Raw genomic sequence first — 25,166 nt, forward strand, 5'->3', positions numbered from 1 at the left:
CTGGATTTCACACCATTTACCACCACTCTCTGGGCCCGGCCATCCAACCAGTTTTCCACCCAGGAGAGTGTGTGCCTGTCCAGCCCAGAGTCAACGCAGATCATTGAAGCCCCAGGAGTTTCAAGTAGGAAGCAGTAATACATCCATCTTCCATTTTATAATTTGTGATTACAGCACAAAATGAATGTGGTTCTAATCTTTTCAATTTCTTCTTCTCCCTCAAAACTAGATTAATTTAATCTAGCTCCAAAGCTGGCCTTGTTTAAAGCAAGGAATTGGACAAGGTGACCTCCTACTGTCCTCCCAAACTAACTTGGTCTATGCAGCTTGACACATAACTAAGTAAGGTTAAGTCCAAGCCCCTCTGTCAAAATGAGGTGGAGTCAGTTAACCAGAGACCGTAGACTGCATTGCAGGATGCACCCCTACACTGTGCGTAAAATTGAACACTTCAAATTACACGAGTTCAAGCAAAGGGCTGGCACTGAGGCTTCTGACTCTTGAAAGCCTTCTCACATGCCAACCATTCTAATCGTTATCGGGTTTGAACACCTCAATAGAACTATTCTGTACTGTGACTCTTTGACCCACACCATCGCAGCTGTTAAAATATTGAAATGCATGGCAAAATGTCATTGAAACTTAAATTTATGCTGTCTCACTGGCTTTCTCAGAGGACAGTTGTACAACTTGAGTAAGAACGATTAAAAACTTATTCACAGAGGTGCTCAAGTGAGTGTTTTAACACTGCAGATTGGACAGATGCCTCCAAGAACTACTGAAACCTTTAAAACATTTTCTCTCATCCTTTGATGTAAACTGTATAGGATAATAGAGCAATATTTCAGGCTGGATGCTTCCAAGATGGCCAGAGAAAAACTGATATATGTTTCATACATCAACGTTAAAATAAATCAGGCTTCAAAGCAGTCACTAGCCCAGGTTCTGGACCTTAAGCAGACTATTACAGGATTCAGGTGTTAGTAATGAAGCCATAGACTGCCTTTTATATTTTCCATGAATTCAAGTGGCAGTGGTTAGTGAGTTGGTGAATAACAAGGAAGATTCTTCACTAGAATTTGCATTTATATGTCTGAAAGAGATGATATATATTTCTGCCTTAAATGAGACATACGATGACAAGGAAAACAGGAGTTTCTCTTTCATGTAGAAAGAAAATGAGTCAAAATCACATGTTGACTCATAAAGCTTTCAGTATGATCAATATTTGTGGTTGGTACAGAATGCATTTATTGTGAGCTTGGGTTCATTGTTAGTCAGTATTTGACAACTACATCCACAAAAGCAGGAGAATCTTAACAGTGGCATATTATGTTTTCTGTTGTTATCTATCATAGGTAGATTATTCACTTTAGTTATCTTGCCATGAATTGTATAGCTACCATGTCAAAGATTTTAACAAATTTTGTATTTAGAGAGGTAGAGAATAATGTTTCTCTGCTACAACGTCTAAGCAGAAATTTCATAAAATTTGTCTCAAATTATCTTCTTAGGATTTTTTCCTAAGTTGATTGATTTCACAATTATGATTCTCCACTTGGCATAAAAAATAACATATATTTGTGTGAGTATCTGTGAGGAGGGGAACAGCTGAGGGTTTATGAAATCTAGTTCAGTTTCTCAGTATTACCAATGTAAAGGATTTAAACTCTCCACACTTACTGAAATTCCGAAACGCAACGGTGATCTTTGGTACTGAAATGTAAATCCAGGTTAAAGTGCTCTGCAAAAGAATCATTATCTAATGCCATTTCCTAGTTTGGAATGTAACATGATTAAAACAAAGTTTGGGGTTTTTTTATTAAAAATGTAGACATTTACTATTGTCATTGCTATACCATGTATTTCAAAGTCATTTATGACGTTCTTCTCCAGATTTTTTCCATGTATGTTTTGAAGTGTAGATTGTTTCACTACAACCAAACATTTAATATTTTTAACATAAGGATAAGAACAGAAATACAATACATAAGTATTCATGTGAGCTTTCCCTTATTTAGTTAACAATGTTATTAACAGTAACAAAATTCTTATTCTTCCATACATGCTTAAAGGAGCATCATCACACATTCCTGCCAAGAAGCAAGATTTATGAAAATCCACCGCTTTCCTGAATTCTCAAGAAGGAAAATCCCTTGGTACAGATCTAATTCAAAGCAGGAACATAGCCTTTAAATGGCTGAAAATTACAGAACTTACATTTTAAGCAGGAGCCTAGAGCTCCTCTCCTGTGTCACAGAGAGCTTGAGCACAGCCTGTGAACATGCGCAGGTGACATTTTGTCATCCTGAATCCAAACAAAAGACACGGGGATCAGATTAATTTTCTTTTCAGTACAAAGTCCACACTGCACAGACAGGGCCTAGCACCTCCCTGACATGTAAAGTGATGCTGAGCCTTGCATAACACGAGTTATCAGTATGTACTGTAGGTTATAAATTTCTGTAGTGCTGGGTATGTAGACATCAGCTTTGTGGTACCTGTGCAGGAAGCTCACTAATGGACATCAGTCAACTGAAGACAGGGTCTTCCAAGCTGGAGGCTCGGACCTGTTCCCAAGTACCAAGCTCATCATTGTCAATATTAATTTGCAGACATTCATATTAATTACTTTCAATAAAACTCTTAGTCCTCTTCCTCTCTTTTAGGAACACAGGCACTCTCCTGTGGCCAGTGTTCATCTTCTGAAGCTATGCATCAGTGTCAGCTCCTTAGCTTTCACTAAAACATCCCCACAGTAGTAGATACTGTTCATTTACCCCACATTTCACTGGCTAAGTGCACTAAACCTGAAGAAACAAGATCCAGACTGAATTGTTTCTGTACCTCAGCTAGTTCAGTTAGCTCCCAGTTAAGACCCACTACCCACCAGGATGCAACAGCTCTTGGGGCTGAGTCCCCTCAGCATTAGTCTCAAAGTTCTTTCAATCTGAGCACTAAAAAAATGTCAAATATATTCAACACAGAGATAACTAAAAACAAGATATATGATCTTGTGTTTAAGGGCACTAAGGTCTCAGGGACAACATAGGTATTCATATGCAGGATCTAGGTTACATTCGATGATGAAGCCATGCCATATTTTGATCTGTCCCTGTTCATCTAAGCCACTTCAATGCAGTCAGGATTTTCCCATACAACTGGGAATGGAGCAAAGTGACATAAGAAAAAGATTAAAAGGGGAACATAAGGAGAGGACATGGCATGAGTTCTCTGTCTGCCACTGGAAAGTATCATTAGAATTTGAGGTCGTCACTGCCCCCATGACACAAGGAGATTGATTCTAAACAAAGCATCTGGGATGTTACCTCTCCTTGTACTTTCCATGCTTTTGTTACTGGTTGAATTACTAACACAGGGGCTCTTGGCCCTGCTGTATATTTGATTGGATCACAACGTATTTATGGGATCTTTGTTGAATTAACCCTTTTTGACAAGCTTTCCTCTTGTAATATTTCAGCAGTTCTCCTTAAATATGATATTTCAATTAATAGTTATTTTATTGTGGAGGCAATGTGTCTTATTTATTTTTTCAGAACAATCTGCTTTTTCATGCATGTCAAATCTTGTGATGCTTTTAATGATGAATTATCCAGACTTCAAAAGTTTTGTCCTGATGTCACCTGGAATTTTTTTGCTAAAATCTTTAGTTACCATATATTAAATTTTGGGTTTTGTATGCAATGACTTCTTATTTTTCTAAGGTCAAATCAAACTAAAATTTTACTCCCAAACTAATGCTGTAGGAAAATATTCCTACATAGAGATTGTCTACATGGCTGAAAAAAAAACCAAACCCACACCAAAACTAGAAGTCTCCCAAAACTGATATTATTAACAGTTAGAAAATTATAGAGGTGTATAGAAATGCAATCCCTACAGTTATATAAAAAAGATTTAAATACAAGCTTCTTGCTTCTATGTTTATAAAAGCAAATAGAATAAAATTCTGCTGATTAATTACATGAATGTCTTTAAAGCCTTTTTCTAGAAACCCATTAAAATCTTAGACATACCTTTTAAAGGTAAAACTGAGACAGTGACCTTTGTGAAACATGAGAAGTAAATAAAAGATGCCAAATTGGGCAGGGTAAATACTAGATATATTAACTGTATACGTTTATTTAAGAAACAAGAATGAGAAAAAAAAATCACAAAAAAAATATTACTTTTAAGAATAGTAAAACAACCAATATTATTGGGATTTTTTTTTTATATGATCAAATTATGTACCCTGTATAATTTGCACCATTCTGACTTACTTGATTACTATGCTGCATGGTAAAAAGAAAAGAAAAGGGATCAGCTAACATATGTGTTCAATGTCATAATTGCACAGATCTTTTCAGATTTTTATTCAAATCACGGAACTGAAAATAAAGCATCTAAAAAGTTGTAGATTGTGGAATAGTATAGTAAAGCACGTAGCTAACCATCTGGAAGTCTTAGGCTAAATTCTTTAGTTCAGAACTTCAAAGACACTGAAAAAAGCACAGATCTGAAGAATTATGAACAAGTAATATTTGTTCCAAAGGACAGACTTTAGTTCCCTTCATATTCAGTAAATGTGAGGAAATAAGTATTGGACTGTCATGTGGAGAAAGAGTTTGATGCTTCCTTCAATTCAAATTGTGCTTGTATTTAGTAAGAGTGTGATTTCAAGAACTGATGATAATAAAAAGTTACTCTAGTTAGGGACATTTACTAATCATAAGACACAACAGGTATTAAAGCTATTACAGTAAGCACAAGCAACAGATCCATCTCACGAAAAAAAAGGAAATTCAAGGATAAGAATGAAAAAAAAATGAAGTTTACACCTACCCTGAATAGGCTAGCAGAACAGGGATAACTGGAAGCATATAAGGTATGGTCACTTTCTCAGACTGAAAAGCTCAAATAATGACACCAACACGGACAATGTGAAATCATTGCAACATTCATTTGAGAATCATCTCCATTGTCACTTTTATGAATAGTATAATTGTTAATTCAAGTTAATGACTTCAGGATTATCATCCTGGGAAGGAAGCAAAGCCTTCAACAGAAACTTCTGCTCCGCACAAAAGCTGTCAAAGAGCTTAGAGACAAAATCCTTGTCCCCAGTTGATCAGGTGGCTGTTAGTATGGCTTGTAGGTGGTAATAGACTTACAAATGGCTACTTTGCATGTAGATTTTTGGTATTTTCTTCCAGAGCATTTCAGGGGTCTACTCTGAGATATCAATGGCATTGGATCTTCCACTCTCACCTCATAAATCGGTCAAATAATTCAGTGTCTCAGGTGATCTAGTGATTGGCCACTTATGGTTTCTAATGGACCCAGAGTGATGTTTTCACTGGAGAAATTCCATTTATGCAGTTTATGATCTAACATTACTGTCGAAATATTACTTCCATTTCATTTAATGACAAACAGTATATGACTGCATCATCATATTAAATTACCTTGAGGCAATTAAACAGTTACAGGCCTACAGTTTCCTGCTTCTGGCATGTTTTACAAAGCAATAACAATCACCCATTTTCTTCATGGTGTAACTTCCCATATTTCATACAATATTCGTCATAATCAAGCAGTCAACTTTTTTCCATATCGGAGTACCACCTGCTTTGGAATACATATGTCATTGTTGTGATTTCTACACAGTAAGCATTGGATGTACATTCTGAAGTTAAATAAGATCTAAGACAGATATATACATATACACACAGTAAATTTTTCCCATTCTTTACTTCAAGTACTATTCTTTTTGTAAGAGTATGCTTTTCAATTATTTTTCTCTTATCATTTATCTGCCTACTTTTCTTTAAATGTTTAATTAACACCATTCCAAATTTTAAAGATAATGTGTTTTTCCCTTCCTTATTTTCTCTTGAATCGCTTAAGAACATTATAATTAGTGTTTGGTATATGCAGCGTGACACTTCTTTCTCTGGCAAACTGATCCTTTTTTACTCCTAATTTTTTGGGTAGTATTACTGAAATTGTTCCTTTTGAACCCTATTATTTCCTCTTATTCTTCTGTCATAATTTTTTTCAGCCATTCTTCAAAGCAACTTTTTCAGTTGATTAGCCAGTATTCAAGTAGACATATGCCATCAGTCTTTCATTTCATTTTAGCTCTTAAAGTATTCCAATCATTTACAAATTTTATACTTCTCTTTCAAATCAGTTCTTCCAAAATATCTTTTATTCCATCTACCTTTTTCTTTATTTTTCATCTAAAATGACTATCAAGTGTTTGAAAATGCAGCCAAAGAAAGTATTTCCAAATTAATTTTAACAATGTATTAATATGTATACAAAATTTTGGTACTAATTTCTCCCATCACACGACCTTGCAAAATGCTAAAATTTATCTCATTTAAATGTCTATTGTGTATGTTATTTTTATCATTAACTCTTTTGATATTAAATTCAGCTGCTATGTCATATAATACTGCATTAAAAATACTCAGGAAATAGAACCAAGTAAGTCCTGAATTTAAAGATGGGAGTTCCTATGCCTGAAGCTACTTTGACACCCGTTTTTCATAACTGAATATCTCCTTAAATAAAACTTAAGCTTAGGTCATCTATTCCCACTCACTGATTTCACTTTTTTCTACCTTAGCTCTTCCACCTTACTAGAATATCGAAATATCTATTGTGATACACTGCCAAAGCATATCATCCAGTGGCAAAGAAACATAAATGTAGTCTGTTCTGATTAATACTTCAGTTTATGCGAGGGAAGGATAGAGAAATGCATTGGGGAGTAAAAGAAGGAGACTGGAAACAGTTCTTCTTTTCCTCAAAGACAAACTACTCTTCAGCTTTTGAAAGTGCCTCAGGGTCCAGTTCCTGGGATGGGTTCAAAGCTATGAACCTGATGTCAAGTGAGATGTGCCTTGAAGCCCGAAGGGAAAATAAGAATATCTTAAAAGGTTGCAGATTTAAGGTACAAATATTTCTGATTTTACTAATCTGCTCACACAGGTATGTTTTTACACTATAACCTGATACCAGTGTGTTTCACATCCCCCAGGCTCCAGACCATCACTGTCCTGTATCCCTAAAGGGTGATGTGCTCACTAATGAGATGCTGTAGCATGAAGTTCAAGCACTTCGGTGCCCTTCATGTATCTAACCCAAAGTCATTTTTGAAAACAATAATATGGACTTCTGAAACTTTAACCCTTAGGCTCTGGGGTCAAATGTTGAGATATAAGGAAACTAGTTACAAGGTCTCTTGAGTCCCAGTTCCCACATGTAATCACAGGATGTTTCTCCTCAGCACAATAATTCAGCCAGGACATTGACACCAATGTAATGTGACAGAAAACTCTCAGGTTCACAGCCATTTTCTAGACATGAATTGGATACATTCTAGCCACATAATGTGTGTTTATGTACATGCTTACTTTTTATCTTTTCCAGAAATCCCTAATAAAATAAACCGTAGTGAAGCCAAACATCTTGCAGATGCCTCAGGGTCAGACAAAACAGAAAGAACAACAAAGAGGTCCAGAGTATCAACCATAAGGCGGATATTTGACATGGCAAAACACCGAACAAAGAGGTCATCCTTTTTCTCAACTGGTGTGAAAGTTTGCCCACAGGAATCAGTGAAGCAGATTTTAGCCAGTCACCAAGCTTACTACAGATTAAGAGGTAAGATGTTGATTGTAGCATGTACTTCCTCCTTGATAGGATTTCTTTTAACTGAGGAAACACAAAAATTTCCTGAATCTTGTTCTTTAGCTCTAGGTACTGTAGGTGATATTTGCTTTATGCTTTATTTTTACATAGATAATCAATTGTTACATGTACATCAGCATGGTTCAAGAGAGATAGTTACCAGAAAAGAGTAAAACAATGTCATCAAAGGACTAATGAACTCAGTGCAATTGCATAGTCTTCTAGCATGTCAGAAAACGAAGACCAACTTCTGCTTGCACTACTGCACAAAGATGCACCATCTTTCTCAAAAGTTTAACAGGTAGCATCATTGCTACTCAGAATTAATCCCACCAGCTCAAGACAAGTAATGAAACTATCCATCAGCCACTGGGCAAATATGTTGGTGCATCTGTAGTTGCATTAATTCTGCAACAGTGTCAAGTATGCTACAAACACTGAGATAATTGCCAATAGCTCATGCAAAGACTTTAGTCTTATATTTAAAGAGTCTAGATGCTTTTTCTGCCTTTCCCCAACTAATACCTCCCTTTCCAGCCCTTTCTTTTCCTGTCTTGACCATACAGAGTTTATAGAGTCACCACTCCAGTTTTAGTTCCCTAGAGCACACAGTGCAAATAGCCCTCTGTTTTTTTATATTTCCTCTCTTCTTCCATCCACCTGCCACAGCCTTTTATTTCCCATGGCTGTTCCAATTTTTATTAGAAAAATGCATATTTTTGTGCTACAGCTAGATAGTCCAAAGCTAATTCCAAAACCTGGAACTTACACAAGTATCTAAGGAAACATCTACTCTCTAAAACAACTTTTCATATCTATTTGTCCTTTATATTGGTCTCCAACCAACCATTGACACACAAGTATGTAACTTTGCTTCTCCTCAGCTGTCTTTCAGGGAATCATCTAGTTCCTTCTAAAATGAAGCCTGGGTGTAGAGATGTAAAAATTTTACTTTAGCAGCCACTTGACATAGGAAGCATGGGCAAACTACACTGATATCTGTAGCCATTTCTATAGGTACAAACATATTTGGTATCTATTGTGGGACTGAATTTGAACTCAAATGACATTATTTAGTGTCCTATACTCTCAAAATTCTCTAAGTAGGTGTCATCCAGCTCTTCATCTGCAGCTGGAGTACTTTCCAATACGTAAGCAACAGAAAAGATGACTGCAGCTGAATAATTTTTGCCCTCGCTCAGAAAAAGGTATTTCTGCTCCTTTGAGTAGTTACACATTTTCCATTACAGTGTCCTTGGTTAAAACCTAAAAAAAAAAAATCTTTCCTTCAAGGAAAGGTCTGAACCCAAAACTTCAGCCATCCCTGCTGAGCATACTAATTTACCTGATGAAAGTGGTAAATGGAAAAAAAAGGTAGAACTTAAAACATGATGATGCAAGCGTTACACTTCAAGCTGTAACCACAGTACAAGCCTTCATTAAACAATAATCTGGTAGCCACGCTGGAGTCTTACAGCCTGTGTCTACTTGTGGGACAATCTTGCTTTCATCTTGCTTTGTAGACATACTTTTAGGTCCATTCTTTCATTTATGTAAAATCCAGGAGACCAGTTCCACTTCTCCAAGTCCCATGACACATTTAGAAGTGTAACAATATATCATATCTGTTCTGAAGAGAATTTTACTACTTTCTAAGAAAAATTTCACTCTTTTTTTTGTAAATATATATATTCTATGATTTCAGGAGTGAGTACACAACACAAAGCAGCTCAGATATAGGAACTCAGACAGCTGTTATTGGATATCCTAAGCCTACCAAGACCCTATACCGACTCTGAAATAACGCACCACAGCTTAAGTTACCACAAAGACTGTCTCTCATGTGGGGCAAACTCAGAGCATGAATGGAATCAGCTACGACACCTCTTCAGTTGGCCATGTGTCATGTTTATCTAAACTCTGGTAACTGGATTGCTTTTCATCAGAAAGTGTATCTTTATTCAGAAGTTACTGCTAAAAAAAAACACATACCAGAGAGTTGTGAGGAAAGAATCATAGAAAATAGCTTTAACTGCTAGCTCATAATGTCTTCAAAAGACAGGCTGTTCTTTTTAATATTCTGACTACATGTGCAGCACGTACAGCTGCTCTGCTGGGAGGGCAGATCATTCCTGAGTTATTATTGAGGTGCCCTAACACAGCTAGGTGAGTACATCCCCACCACAGCTGAAGAATCTGATTGCACTAATTTCAGAGACACCAGTATTTTAGATAATGCAGGTAATTATCTCACTCTAAGTCAAAGCAGGTATGAAGTACTGAAAATAAGTGCCCCATCTCAAAGTAATGAACTTCGTGAAGTGCTAAAGGCAACAGTTTTTAAATTGCTAGCAAGTTTTTGTTAAAATGTTTTTTCTAATATGTTTGAAAATGCCCTCCTATAAAAGTAACTTTAAACAATGTTTTGAAGAAGTGAGTTCCTTCATCTTGTTGAGTATACATATATTCACGAAGCAAAAAATACAGCTGGCTTTGTTGACTAACAATACCAGAGGAATCAGCAAGTAGTGACAGAGGCAGTAACCCATTAACAGGAGGGTATATTGATAACTGAGATGATAAAATGAACTGATTCTATTCTAGCAGCCACTGAGCCATGTTGGTTATCCTACACAACTGAATTCACAGCCCCTGCAGAGGACAAATTGCGTAAGTGGGCGTTTCTACAGTTAAGCAGGAAAGTCCACACAGAACAGCACTTCCTTGCTGGCTTTGTGTTAGCCTCAGGATCATTTTGGACCACTCAGTGATTTTACATATGACCCAGGTAGAGCCAGGATCTATTCTATGTTTAGTTTGAGGCTATGCCAAGTGAGTTAAGTGAAATCCCAATATTATGGATGCAGGGAGAGGCTGATATCTGAACAGATATGCAAATCTGATAGGCAGTAGCTGTCAGAGGAGGCACAGTTTATCCTCCCATATCTTTTAAAATTCGAAATAGTTTCAACTTACAGAAAAGAGGAGGCTTCAGCAAGATGATGAAGTAGACCCTTTCAAGTATTTCTGAGCAGTTATTTTATAAACAAGAGCTGCTGCTGACTTTCACTCCATTCCTCATATACTCATGCACTCACTCTTTGTGCAAGACAACAAGGTGTTTGCAGCAGGAACTTATCTTTTCCAAGTTTTCCCTGAAGTGCCTGACAGAGTTCTGACTGCTAGAAAGCAGATCAAAACACTGGACACTAAGCCTAAACATGCATTCTAATATATTTTGTAACATACTACAGCTGAACTTCGCATCTTTCTTCCATAAGGAGTGAGCCAATAGATAGGGTTGGACTAGATGATCTTCAGAGGCCCTGTCCAACCCCTACAATTCCGTGAAATGTGTCCATTATTATATTATGTTTTATATAATCTCATGTAATTAAGTTAGTTTGCATCCAGTAAATTAATCTATTCTCTTTATGTTCATTTTCATTTCCTCAAATGATGCAGAACACTACTGTTCTCTCTGCAGCCACAGTAGTTGTTAATCTTGTCTGATGTAACTTGGCATTTAACTGAATGATTCATCACCATGAAGGAGATATTTAACATTGAAAAAATGACTGTACAGCTGTGTGGAGATGAAGGGAAGAATATTCCTTCCAGAGGAATATTAACTGTACCAAGTCATTCATTTTTCTTCCAAATGTGTTTAAAGAAACATCAAAGCATGTACCTGCTGCAGAATGTCCTTAAGATTTTGAAAAGGCTAATTAAATTGAAAATTTGGAATATAATCAAATTGTTTTCACCTGCTGCATTTTAGAAATATTTTAGCCACTAAAATATTTTGTTACATGGATGTGGAATACCAAAATCTTGCATACCTTTTGTTTAGCTTATTCTATGCATACTTAACTATGTTAATGCACAAAACCTTTGTTACAATTATGATTGTTCAAGTACGATGACAGCTAGCTTGGTTTTTTTCCTACCTCCCTGTTTGCTCTCACTGTAACACCCAGTTATGCATCTTTGTATGTCTGTACCTTTGAGGTGAAGGAAATGTGCTTGCTTTTGCTCCTTATTCATGATGATGACGTCAGGCCAAATTAATCTCTCTTTGAAAATGAGAGAAATAAAAAATCCTCAATAGAAAGGCAGTTGATCCTTCAGCATAAAGGCAAATGACTGTCAACTGAAAAATACCTAAAAGACCTAAATATCTAGAAATGCCTAGAAGCTGGATTTCTTTACTAAATACAGTAAAATGTGTAAATCCCAAATCACTTTTAAAACGCTTTCAAGTTTACTTTTTGGTACAAAGCATCCATCCCCAGCCCCTTTCTTCTTACGCAGTCTGCCAGGAAGCTGTGTGGGAAGCCTTTCGTATTTTTCTGGATCGGATTCCTGATACTTCTGAATATCAGAACTGGGTTACTGCCTGCCAGAGGGAAACCTTCTGCATATTCGACATCGGCAAAAACTTCAGCAATTCCCAAGAGCACCTGGAAATAATCCAGCGGGTAAGGATTACTGACACTTGTTTATAAACTGGGGGAGACTTCCAAGTGCCTCCCTATCTGCTTATATAACGACAAAGTATTGCTCAGGAAGAGGAGGGGGCATGTGTTAGAAGGAAAACATAAAAGTACAGTAAATGAAAGAGCTAACAGGCTTCTGCTCAATGGTTGGATACACCCACTAGTAAAATGCTGTTTTTCTCAATCTTTTCGCAGCGAGTAAAACATAGAACCTTCCAGGAAAGGTAAGTAGCACAAGTAGAACCCTGCCACTTGATGTTACTGCCTTTCTTGAAAAAAAGATATGTGTAGATGTGTGTGGATGTGAACAGATACACAGATAGCACTGTGGTGTACATGGTGTGTGCTGTGAGATGTGTATACTGTATGTGTCATAGTACACAGTAATTGAATCATAAATAATACAGGTGGCCAAATGTCCAAGTCATCTGTCCACTCTGAGACACCATAGAAGGTCATCTTAAACTAACGTGAGCATGAAACCCTGACAGAGCCACAGCTTCGCATTATTCTGGTGTTGATTGGGAGTGTGACAAAAGATTAACCACAATTGCTATGATTCTGTGAAGGGAAGTCAGAGCGATGAACAAAAGTTTGTCTGAGAGGTTACATTAAGAAATAAATTGAACACTCTGTGCTTTCTACTTTAGCTTTTCCCTGTATTTTTAGACGTCATGATGGTGTTAATTAAAGTGATGTTTTATTCCGTAAAATCTTGGGGAAAAAAAGTATGCTCCTGGCAATGCTCAGAAGTCTGAGAATGGCAGGATTAAAGTTACAATACTGAACTCTGCCTCTCTGCATATAATTACTACAGTACAGCCAAACAAATCATTGTCCACTGTGTCTCTGATTAATGACGTTATTCTTCAAATTTTCTTAGATTTTCAGGTGTAGCAAATAATTTTTTCCATTCACGAGTTATATTATCTCATGATCACAGAGTTCTTAGGCATCGTTATTCATTATGACATAGGAGATTTGAGTGTTCCACATTCTCAGAAATATATTTTTAATAATGTAGAGCCTAATTAAAATCCCCTGGAAGTCCAAAGGGAGGACCTTTCACTCAGTCTAGTGCAAACAGCAGCAGCAAGGCAATAAGTGAAGTGACTGATCTCAGAGTTCTCACGCTCTCTGTGAACAGCATGCTTTCCACAGACACAGTTCAAAAGGTGAAGTAAATTTTATGAAATTACTCGTAATTTAGGTGGAAACACAGGCATCTGTGATTATGCATTGTTAGACTTCACCTTTACTACCATGTTGTTTGGGAAACATTTTGTATCTTCTGTAGATGCCATGTAGAGGGAGATCAGTCTCCAGTTAAGGATACAACACATACTTAATTAACAATGTGAAAACAGTACAAATAATACTTGAATTCTCACCACACAAGATCTCCAGAGGATGTGGTAAAACAGGAGTTGATCGTATTCTTTATTTATGTTATTAAACATCTAGGTTGGCCTTGTATATAAATGCAGCCCAGCTGTCCTTCTTGTCTATTCTATAAGCTTCATGTTGTCTCTGTTAACACCTCACTACACATTTGCAGTGCCCTTAGTTTGTTCACTCATATTAATTTTCACAAGCACTCCACCTGTGTGCAATACCTTAATAGGAGCTATTTCTATAGGAATTTTGAGGAATTACAGCTCCATTTATTTCCATTTTCAGGCTTTTTATCTTATGTTGGTTTTTTCCACACACTAATTAGAACCCAAACCAACTGTAATTCTTCATTCCTCAATTTCAGGAAAGAAATGTCTCAAAATGTCAGCTAGAAGATTCTTATTAAGAATTTAAATGTTTTCAAAATCTAAAAATTAATAGCAGTTTGGTTTTAGAGCAGAAATTACTCTACAGCCTTAACTGCAGGAATCTTTAACCCATGTATTATAAAATGTACTTACATATACATACCACGTCTGATTTTCACTCAAGCAAGCAGTCTCCATTACAAAATTTCTTCATGAGCACATGACTGTAAAACTTAGAGCAGAAAATAATAGCAACACCACCAAAACAAACCATGTGATGCAAGGTAGACAATCTGTATCTCACACCCACAATATTCTTACCTGAGTTTCCAGCTGTCTGCCAGGGGGACCCTAAACCCATCAATATTACATCCAGATCCAAACAAGCATTCCTAAAATTCATAATAATATTTATCTGAAACCGTTGTTAGTTGGAAGCATCCTTGTGATGTTATAATGTAGGCTGACAACTGAATAGTAAATCCATATATCCTCTCTTCATACCAAACCATGAAACACCCTTAGAACCATAAAATATCCATTGTCTTTAAAATTAGGAGAAGCTCAAAACCCTCACTGAACTATCTTGATAGGATGAGATATAACAAAGGAGACAATAGTTGGTTTAGATAGTGTACAAGAAGTCTTGCTTCCATTTCAGTCAGTGGTCAACCTTCATAGACTTCAAAGAGAGGAAAAACAGACCCTATGTACCGATTTAATCTCTGTGATCTCACCTTTCTGCTTGCTCAGAGAAAAACAGTCATGAAAACTCATGAGCAGACTCCTGCCAGGACTGGTAGCCTTTGAGTGTATCAAATCAGTATTTTTGTTCATTATAAGAGCAAATACCATATTGAAGGAGAGGAAATACATAAACTGTGGAATACAAAACATAATCTACTGATCCATTGCCTGTTTACCAGCTTGTCAAACACTCCATTAGAAATAACTTCTCTCATTTAAAGTACACTTAATAGAGGGGTAATTTCTACCTTTTTTCATACCTTTGCCATTGCAAGTACAGCGTACTGATCATTAAAACATTCATTTCTATTTGATTGATAGGAAAGATGAAATATCCACAGAGAAAACAGGTGGCAAAAAGCAGGAAGACATTTCTTCCATTTCTACAGGTAAAATCAAATCTGCTTGCTGTGCATCTGTCTATTAAATAGAACTGCTAATAACAGTGAATCATAGATCTTCAAAGGCCGTAGTTTAATGAATGAAGTAAAAGCATGACAATTTCGGTGAAGTACAATGGAAGTGATTTATTAAAATGACCTATGAGAAGCATTTTTTTATTTCTTTAAAGCACGTCTGCTACTCAACTGTAGCATTCCAGGTTTGTTTCAGTCTTTAAATGCATGTTTTCCTAGTTTCAGGAGAGTAGAGATTAGTGTGAATTTTGCTTTAGTTATTAAGCAACATTTAGAGTGTTGTCTGCTGCATTTTGTTAGCCAAAATAAGCAAGCAGATGAAAACAAATAATTACTTTAGCCAGAAAGTTACAGCGATGCCAAGACATTAATTTGAGCAGGTTATTCCAATTAGACTTACAAACACTCTTGTGTAGCACAGTTCTTTAAAATAATGTTATAAATTAATACAGTGATGAAAATCTGTAAATATGAGCATTTTGGTTCAAAGAGGAAACATCCTGCACACATATTATTATGAGGGTCAAATGTAACAGAATCTTATTGATAGGAACTTCCAGCATGGTAATTTTGCCTCTAGCTGGAAAATTCTACTGAAGCCTTTTGTTACATTAAATAAATCCCTAAAGAAAGGTGGCTACCATAGAGGCAAAGATCTCAACTGATAAAAATCAAGCTTAGGTATTTGGTGATTTATAATGCAGTATGAGAAGAAATGATAAAATATTATTATTTACTTCATACAATCTGATTAATGCATGGTTGGCCATTTTTGCCTGTAATGCTACTGATGTTTTGACCTGGATAAAAAGACCATCTATTCCATAAACACAGCAGCTTTACCCATGCTGTAAGTCATGACCACTTTTCAGTGCCACAGTGTTGTGCTCAAACACACCCTCCACAAGGAAATCTTCTCCAGAGAGCTGACACCTGACCAACACAGGAAGGGCAAGATTTTTTTATGTGCACACCTATTCTTTCCTGATTTTACTTTCATTCCCATCCTCCAGGCTCTCCTGGCACATCCTTCTCTCCATATGTACCAGTACCTAACGGCACATTGCTCAATGAAATTGTTAATGACACGAAGACTCCTGCAAGGGTAAGGGCAATCTATTTTCACTACTCTACTTTTTCATTCACCTCTTCTTTCTGAGCTCAGCTAGCAGAAAAGAGAGGGAAGACTTATAACCATTTTGTGCTTATAAACCATGAGTGCTTCCCTCCATTACTGATAGTGGGACTGAAGGGTTCTATTAGCAAGTGTTCTGTAGTGGAATAGTGCATGATATTTCTTGCATACACACTAGAAAGTATGAAAATACGGAAACCAGCTTTTAGGCAGTCTTTGTTCTTTTAATGAGAGGCTATTTTGCAACATTTTGTAACATTCTGCTTTAAGTAATTTAAAAATACATGCCTCCTGAGCTTTCAAAAACACAGAGGAGAGGTCTGGTCCTTCTTTATTCTGCCATCCAGCTGTCAAACGGGGAATCTCTGCTGCTGTCTCCTCCAAGCAGCCATGCAGCATCACACATGGGGCTATTCCCTTCACTGCAGGACTACAGCAGATGCCACGAGCCACAGGTTATGTCTGACACAGGATCTGAAGTGTTAGGAGGGGCTGTTTTTTCCCACTCTTGGCTGCTGCACCTGGTGGTGGGAGGTTGCCCTGGTCTCAGCACAGCTGCATGGATTCAAGGAACCCTCAGGAATCTCCACCTGGAGAGAGACAAAAACCTCACCAGGGCTTGAGGGTCCAAGGGTGGACCCCACTGCTGAAGAGCTCCAGGTGGGAGTCAGCCCCCTTTCCTTTCTGATTTGCTTTGAGATTCTTTTCTGTTTCTCAGAAGTTTGTCCTTTTAGAGCAGTTCCTGGAAAAGCCAGTTTGGATTTTTTTATGCAAACTGGGTGTAGGAAGATGGCAATGTCACCAGCCTTCCCTGGGTGAGCTCAAGGTCTCAATGCTGCCGCCACCAAGAATTCAAGGCCAGGAATGCTGGCAAAAGCCTCTCCCAACACACCCGTGACAAATTGCCACCAGTCTCTATCCTACCTCTGCTAGCTTCTCAGCTCTGGCACAGGAATTGCACCAAAGTGATCCTAGATAAATGCTGGGTTTACTGTCCAAAATTATTAAATGCTCAGGGGCTAAGAAAGCAAACAATCTTAATATTGTCAGCTGTGTATTGCCTACCTGCATGGTAGAAGTTGGAGAAAAGAGCAGATAGAATACAGGGAAAAAGATAATTTTAAATCACTTATTTGTGATGTTTGAGATGCACTAGGAGGTTGGCATTATCCAGTTCTTCCATGTTATAGGTCTCCTTTTTCAGTCTAGTCCTTTGTGACCAGCTGCCTACAGGCTGGTTCCTCACAGGTCATAGGGCAGCTATTTAGAATGTGTGTATTCCTTAATCTTCTGTTCATATGAGAGAACATTACAGGATGCTCTTCCTTTAACCGATGAGCTGCATTTTTATATACAACACAGAACATATGTCTCTCTGAAATTAATGCATCCTAAGGAATGACTTAGCAAAGCTGCGTTACACAGAATCAGTGGGTGCAGAAAGTGTTCTCTCCTGTTTCATTAATTCTTTATTATATAAATATCTTCTTTTCTCTCTTATCCACTGACACGCCATAATTGCATGTATTCGTTGTTCTGCTTCTTCTTGGAAGCTACCAAAATCTAAGTGTTATGTACGGGACAGATGTCTCTAGCAGCCAACCCACTTGGCAGAAGAAGTGTAAACCTCTGTGGGATTCAGGATGATGAGTTTTTGCTCTTTTGGAACAGTCTCCTTTCAATCATTATCTTGCTCTTGTGATTGTTTGTTTATCCACAGTATAAAAACCTGTCTGAGAGTAAAATTGTCCTTGAGCAAACAAAAATATTAAAAAAGTGTTTAAAGAATATAAAATATGTAAGTGCTGCTAATAAGTAGACTAGGTTCAACACACACACACAAAAGAGACTCTGCCTGTAATTCTTTTTATTTAACAAATTAGGAAAATCAGCTATGATGACCAAAATAGTTCTCCTCTGAACTGACACACAGCTGTATATGATGCTGCCAACATTCAAAGCAATTCCAAAGATCATTTTCTGAAATGCTGTTGAGGAACTCCATTGTTTTTTCCTTTCACATCCTCTAATGACAAAAAAATGGGTTCCTTTGAGCATCGACTTGATATCAGGGAAGAAGGAGCCAGTTCTGGTGAATAGAGCAGGTGCTCAAGCGCAGTGATGTTGTTATTAGCTAAAAACTGCTTCACAGACAAAGCCTTGTGGGCTGACACACACCAACATTTTCTGACTGAGAGTAAGAAAACATCTATATTTGAACATGCACACTATTACTGAGTGAGGCAATCAGTCTGAGCTTTGTCTCTCTGTGACAGGTTAGAATGTGTTCTATAACCATCGCTTTGTCTCTCCTCTCCTCTTCTTGGTTCCTGAACTATAGAGTTAGTCTCCTGGTTTTTGTATTGGACATCATAAGTCTGCAATGTGTATGTTGTGTATGGTTCAGAAAGTTCTTTTGGGGATGGGCTTAAAAGGGAACCCTTTTATCTACTAAATACTGAAATGTATTTAGTATAGTTTCTCTCTTCTTTTTCCCCCTCTCCTTTGCTTTTCCAGGAGCTGGGAACAAATACAGTCCCGGAACTGCCAGTGGAGCAGATGGTAGAATTCAGTGTCACTCTCACTGATCAGGAGTACACGGCTGAACTTAGTGATCCCAACTCTCCACAGTACCGACAACTAGCTGCCAAATTTCAGCTACAGGTAAGGAGGCTGAATGAACACCAAAATGTTGGCTTTGTAACTTGGCTGAGATTCATACTATGAAATTATAATACTTTCACTATGAAACAGAATTAGAATGCCATCATTTGAAATAGATAATTCTTACTATCTAGATACTTTCAGTTTTCCTTCTTACATAGTCACCTTTTCCCCTGGTTTAGGCCGTCTGTTCAGCCACCAAGCTAACAAGCCAATGCCTTTGTCAGCAGCAGATCCTCAGATAACTGATGAATAGAGTAACTTTAGGAATATCATTCCAGCTTAATCAGGAATTCATGGACAGTACTTAGTCCTAATTTAATTTCTACAATAAATGTAATAATAAATGTAATATAAATGTTAAAAGTAATTAGCTACTATTGTCTGAACTATTCCTCAAATTACTTCATTCATTTTGTTGTGCATTACCACAGTTTCTGTAAGAACTGGGACATCTGTGGTGTTTTCATATAATTAATAACATTAACTGAATGTTCAGCTATCAGTTTAACAGATAGCAGTTAATGACTTGCAGTTCCCAAAAGGTTTTCTTAGTAAAATTAACTAAAGCTTCTCATCAATTTTACAAGCGTTTCTAAGTGCAAGCTGTTTCACTATCCTGGTTAAGTTTCAGATACACATAGAAAAATGGTGCAGGATGTGTTTGCAGAGCTGATAAAAAGCAGCTTTTCTGGAGATTTCCAGTATTATCCTCAAACGGAACTGCCTGCAGTCTTTGTTTACTGAACTTATAATGATGTAATTCAGTAATCCGGTTTTTAAGTTATTTCATGAATTTTATTAATTGGACAGTGAGAACTGCAGCTTCTTGATTGTTAAATTATTTTCCATTTTCATGAAATTTTATCTGTCCACTTCAAGGAGTCCAAAGATGTTCTTGACATGCAATATTGAATAATGATTTGCAGTCCAGTACCGTGAAATACACCTGACGTGCTTTCCTCCACAGATGATAGGTCATGAAGGAGGCAAAGGGCAAGCTTGATACAAGACAGTTTTACAAGTGCAGTCAAAGGGTGAGAGTGAGGAAGCTGATTCAGAATTAAAATCTCACCCAGTGACATAAGCTCCTGCACAAATTCCAGAGAATCCCTTGCAAAAGCTGGGGCCGTGGAGTTCGAAGCTCAGTTTCTGATTCATTCCAGAATTTGGCAAGAAGGAAGAGTTACAGTAAACATCACAGTGCAAATGTTCAGAAGTACATCTGTATACCAGAACAGACATTTAAAATTACATGAAAAACGGAATGCAGATACATCTGCTTACGCTGCTCAGTGAATATTCATTTGGCAAAAGTAGGAAATAAGAAGCTACATATGCGTATACAGCTAAAGAAAACGTCGACTTCATTGTGATATAAACAAAACTAAGAAGAGTCTCAAGAGAGCCCATGCCAAGAGTCAGCTGGCATGGCTAAAATGGGGTTCAATTAATTAAACATAGACATCTGGTGCCATTTAGAAATGACACCAAAAAGAGGGCAGTTGAGACTGTTTCCTAAAGTTTTTTCTGAAATGTCAGAAATATTGTCCAGGTAGTCAAGCTGGGTTTGTTTTTTAAGTGGTAGAACTTACGCTGAATTAATGATTTTATATTTTTCCATAGATGCAAAAAATATTTGAGAAACTTCCAGGATTCAAAGAAATCCATGTATTAGGATTTAAGTAAGTAAGAAAATGAGACTCATTTTTCTATTGGCTACCAGGATTCTCCTCTTCCTTCTTTCCTTCCAACACTACGAGACATATATAACAGTGAGGTGTGTATTGCTATAATGAGAAAATAGTTTTCTGGGAACACAGAGATAATACGAAGAGAAGCACAAACACATCCCATGAGAGGCTATGAGGTTTTGAATCACTAAGCAGAAGTAGCTTTGATTCCCTGAAGGTATCAATAAGTCCTTTGAAATTGTTTACTAGTGACATTGTATTAGGGACTCTCTTATATGACAATGTAGAGAGTTAGGATTATGGGTATTTAGGTGGCTACTTTTTTGTGTGTTGATCCTGTGTCCTTCATATATAACAGTGAAGGTGCCTTGGCCAGAGAAGTTTGCAGAAGGATACATGTTCACACACATAAAACTTTTCCAACAGAAGTTTCCCAGGTGTTTCAAACAATTAGAAATATTTTAATTTTAATAAATTTTTGTTCTGTCTTGCCATTTCTTTAAGTTTTTGCTTCCTTGTGTGTTTACTTCTAATACAAAATATTGTATATTTTTTGGTAGATAATCAACAGGATGGGGGACCAAAAACTGAGTATTTTATATGGTTATGCTCCTATATGTAAGAGCACAATAAGTAAAGAATGAAGGAGGAACCAAATTACTAATAGTAAGAATTAACATAAAATTGAAAAGGAATAAAGATCAGGGAAAAAAAGACATAAATTCATGTGGGCTTATGGCACAGCATCAGGAATGTTCAGTCCTTCTTGTAATATTTAATCCATGTTCAAAGACTTGCTTATCTCAATGCAATTTTAGACAAGAGCATACTTCTTCCTACCTTTTCTCTCTGCAAAATTTCTGGGGAAAAGGAGAGAAGAGAAAAACTTAGTTACTTACATTTTGATAATTTAAGTAAGAAAACAAAACACTGGCTGCTGCGGCACAACTGGAGAAAATCTGTAGTAGCATCTCACGCTTACAACTTCCAATAACTAACCTCTTTCAGCTGTGACCTGAGAAGACCTGGGATCTATTTCTGTTTATTATCTTGGCCTTAGGAGCTGGTATGAAAGCACGTTCACTGATGTGGAAGAGCAGGATTGTTTCCCATCATCCAGTAATTTAGTTAGCTCCAGAGAGTTACAGATCAGCAAAGACAAGTGTTGCTGTCCATTATACCTTAGCATTATTGCTACATATATCAGCAGCATTTCCCACAAGGTCCTACAAGACAATACAGGACAACGTTAGAGATGTGCTAGAGAGATCACCTGGTAAACAATAGAGTATTATGTTACAGAAAGTCAACATAGGGATGTCTTCTAGAAATAATAAATACTTGTTACCCTTGTGACTAGGATTTGAGTAGGCACCATGTGTGGTGACAGTGATGGTTGCTATTACTATCACAGGTGTTCGTTGCCACCATAAGGACACAGACTAGTGATGGCAGTGCTCAAATTGCACCATTTGTAGTGGGAAATAGGAAAGCAAATATTTCAAACTATCAAGGTAAAGTTCAATTCCCGTTTCCCCACTCAAAATATGGACATTCTCATTGTTTGGAAGAGAAAAAGTAAAATGATAGAGAGTAGGCTGTCATTTTCACACAGAGATAAACATTATGGATTACACGTAGGAGCCAAGATAAATTGTTAAAAGTTGTTTTTGATGTATAACTGATTGATTTACTGGTATACATGAATCTTTGTTTTTCTTTCTTTTGCAATCCTTTATTGCACCCTTTCTTCTGTGATGAAATGAAGACAGAAGAAGGAGAAAGATGGGTAATTTGTCTGTAATTAATAATTGACATTAATCATTTTATAGACAATTAGTTGTAGATAGTTACATCAATAAATGTTCTTTATCCTGATGTGAAAAAGTGAAATGATTTATGTTCTGCCCAAGTACAAAATCTGTGATATAAAGCAGCAGGGACAGCTTTTACCTTAATCTGAAATGTTCATATAATCAAATTTGTTAGAATTTCTCTGAAAGAAAGAAATTTTTTGAACTACAGAAGTTCACTTTCAGATGAGTACAGATCTCTATCAGTCATAAATTGAAAGTGGAAAAAAAGAATAGGGAAACTTCATATTTAAATTTTCTTTTTTGATCTGCTGTTTCCTAACCATGTTCCTGCATACACACTATCTTCAATAAGTATGTAGAATTTGATATGCTACCTCCATTATCAGGCCAGATAGAGTGGCAAAGAGACCATTTACTAGCTCAATAAAATGCAGGAGCTTTTGACCGGCAATACAAACAGCTACAGAGTCTTTCATAGTTGCTTAAAAGTGTTGCTAGGAAAAATTTGTCTAGCAGTTCACAGAATTTCTTTTTTCCTCATAATTTAAAAGGAAGAATTGTCTAATGCTTTTCCTGAATTCTTGCAGTGTCATATAAATGTAAATACATAGCACGTACTAGATGTAGTGAAATTCCTGTCTTTCCAGTTATTTGTTATTATAAGAAGTGTCATATTGTAAAACAAATGTTTTACAAAGTACTCATTATTTTTCAATTTAATTAAATTAATTCAGCATTTATGAAAAGTGATTTATTAACAATAGTGTAATTTGAGATTGCTGTTAATGGAACAAATTCCAGTTGTGAAAATTTGATTTGCTTGCCACGTTAACTAACTTTCATGTTGCCTTCGGAAATGATTAAAAAAAATGCACCAGATGTGACAGGATTTTTTCTTATCTGTTGTTTTAAGAACCATCTAACCCCTTTCACAGATTCCTGCATAATTAATAGGTGACTATGGCTTATAGTAACCCCATCATGCATTTATGACTGTTTGAACCAATAATCAATGACTTCGGACTACACTACCAGTTCTACAGGTCTCTGAGTATTCAAGCTAAACTGGATTATGTTAGAATATTTTTATAGTTTTCTTCCATAATGGAATTTTTCTTAAAATTTATGCATAGAAGAAAAAAAGGTTTTAGGTATAGCAAAAGTAATTTAAAGATTACAGTCTCATGAGAAACATGTATATCTGCATTATTTTTCAGAAGATAATATGTTATAGTTGTATATAATTTTGTTTGTTACATTCTTTGTAAAATCAGTCCTCAGCTAGTAACTGATTTTGCTGCACTGGGCATTTTGCATCTTCTCTTTGCAGATCTAGTAGCACAATAGCACGATATGTGGTAAACTTTGAGAGAGATGGCTCAGAAATCAAAACCACGGCAGACGACATCTCAACTATTGGATCTAATAAAGTTGAAAATGAAAAAATACTATTTTCTCCAAAGGAAGAGCGGGAGATATCAGCAACTAAACTCACAGTAACAGACCTTCAGCAACTGGTTGCCATTGCACTCCACGAAGACCAGTCCCTGCCAATGGACCTTGGAACACTTCAGTTTACTGATGGTCAGTAGTCAAGCCAGTACCCACAGTCTAAGAAAGACTATGAATATTCATTATACTTTTTAATTCCCCACGTGGACAGTCTCCTGGTCAGAGGAACAGAAAACTTAAAGAACATTTGATCCCACGCTAAATCTGTATTGTGAATCACACTGAAAAGGTTTATTCTGCTCTCTGAAACACAGAGGGAGTGTAGATGAAAAGCTGGGCATCAAGACCCCCAGAAGAAGGTTGAAGGGCTGCACTCTCTATAGTAATCCAGCTAATAAATATCCCCTTACATTGCATCAACAATTTATCTAAATTAGAATAGTCCTAGTTTTGGGGATGTGGGTTAAAAATTGGGAAAATAATTAAAATATTTTCTCATATGTATATTTTATCAAAACACACACCAAATTTAACCTGTAGTGTTTCATTTCCAAAAAAAAAGCAGCATATTTTTGCAAAAAAAAAAAATTTAGATAAAATAATCCTTTCTATAAGAGTACTATGTCATATTTTAATGTAGATTGAAAGTCCCAAGAAAAAATGCAAGGCGCTAGAACTCTTTAGTAGTAACTATTTTAATCAACTATTCCACACTAGTTGTTTTTAAAAACCAATTTTAGAAAAACAGCTTGCATCCTAGTATATTCAAAGAGCTCCTTGAAGCAAGTGAATGAATCAACCACGTACTAAAGCCAAAATACTGAGAGTAACAATAGTGAAGACACTGGGAAAAACCATGGTTCAGTTCTCTACAGTTCTCTATGGTTCATCCATGGTTCAGTTCTCTACAGACCTATCCCAGTTATACTAAATAACGGGTACAAAGAATACTGCATATAAAATTCCTATTTTCCTCAGAACTGCTGGTTTAAGTGGAAATTTATGCTTCTTTTTTCTTAACATGGATTTTTTTAAGTAATTTTTTGATACAGAATAACTTTAATACTGTTTTTTAACAGAGTCGATGTGTTCTGATCAGTTTTCAGTGTGCCACTGATAAAACATTGTGCTCGCTTTTTCTATTTCTTTATTTCCAGAATCTATTATACCGCCTAGTGATTTTGATAATGATATCCAGTCCATGGTCACTATTCCTCTGGCAGGCCCTGATTTTGTAAGTTAATACTCCTTGTTATATTTCTTTATTTCGCCATG

The 25,166-nt window shown here is 36.6% G+C and overlaps 1 protein-coding gene across 3 annotated transcripts in view; it reads left to right on the forward strand.

Annotated features, from left to right (window-relative positions):
* IMPG1 (interphotoreceptor matrix proteoglycan 1) overlaps positions 1-25,166 on the forward strand; it is a 56,747-nt gene that overhangs the window by 6,243 nt on the left and 25,338 nt on the right. For all 3 annotated transcript variants that reach the window (XM_069851354.1, XM_069851353.1, XM_069851355.1), the window contains exons 2-11: positions 7,444-7,677; positions 12,019-12,185; positions 12,399-12,427; positions 15,035-15,102; positions 16,143-16,234; positions 18,782-18,928; positions 20,555-20,613; positions 22,391-22,411; positions 23,770-24,023; positions 25,049-25,125. In XM_069851354.1, the coding sequence (XP_069707455.1) occupies positions 7,444-7,677; positions 12,019-12,185; positions 12,399-12,427; positions 15,035-15,102; positions 16,143-16,234; positions 18,782-18,928; positions 20,555-20,613; positions 22,391-22,411; positions 23,770-24,023; positions 25,049-25,125 (1,148 nt within the window). The remainder of the gene's footprint in view (positions 1-7,443; positions 7,678-12,018; positions 12,186-12,398; positions 12,428-15,034; positions 15,103-16,142; positions 16,235-18,781; positions 18,929-20,554; positions 20,614-22,390; positions 22,412-23,769; positions 24,024-25,048; positions 25,126-25,166) is intronic.

The sequence above is a fragment of the Phaenicophaeus curvirostris genome, chromosome 2 (assembly GCF_032191515.1).
Source record: "Phaenicophaeus curvirostris isolate KB17595 chromosome 2, BPBGC_Pcur_1.0, whole genome shotgun sequence".
NCBI lineage: Eukaryota > Metazoa > Chordata > Aves > Cuculiformes > Cuculidae > Phaenicophaeus > Phaenicophaeus curvirostris.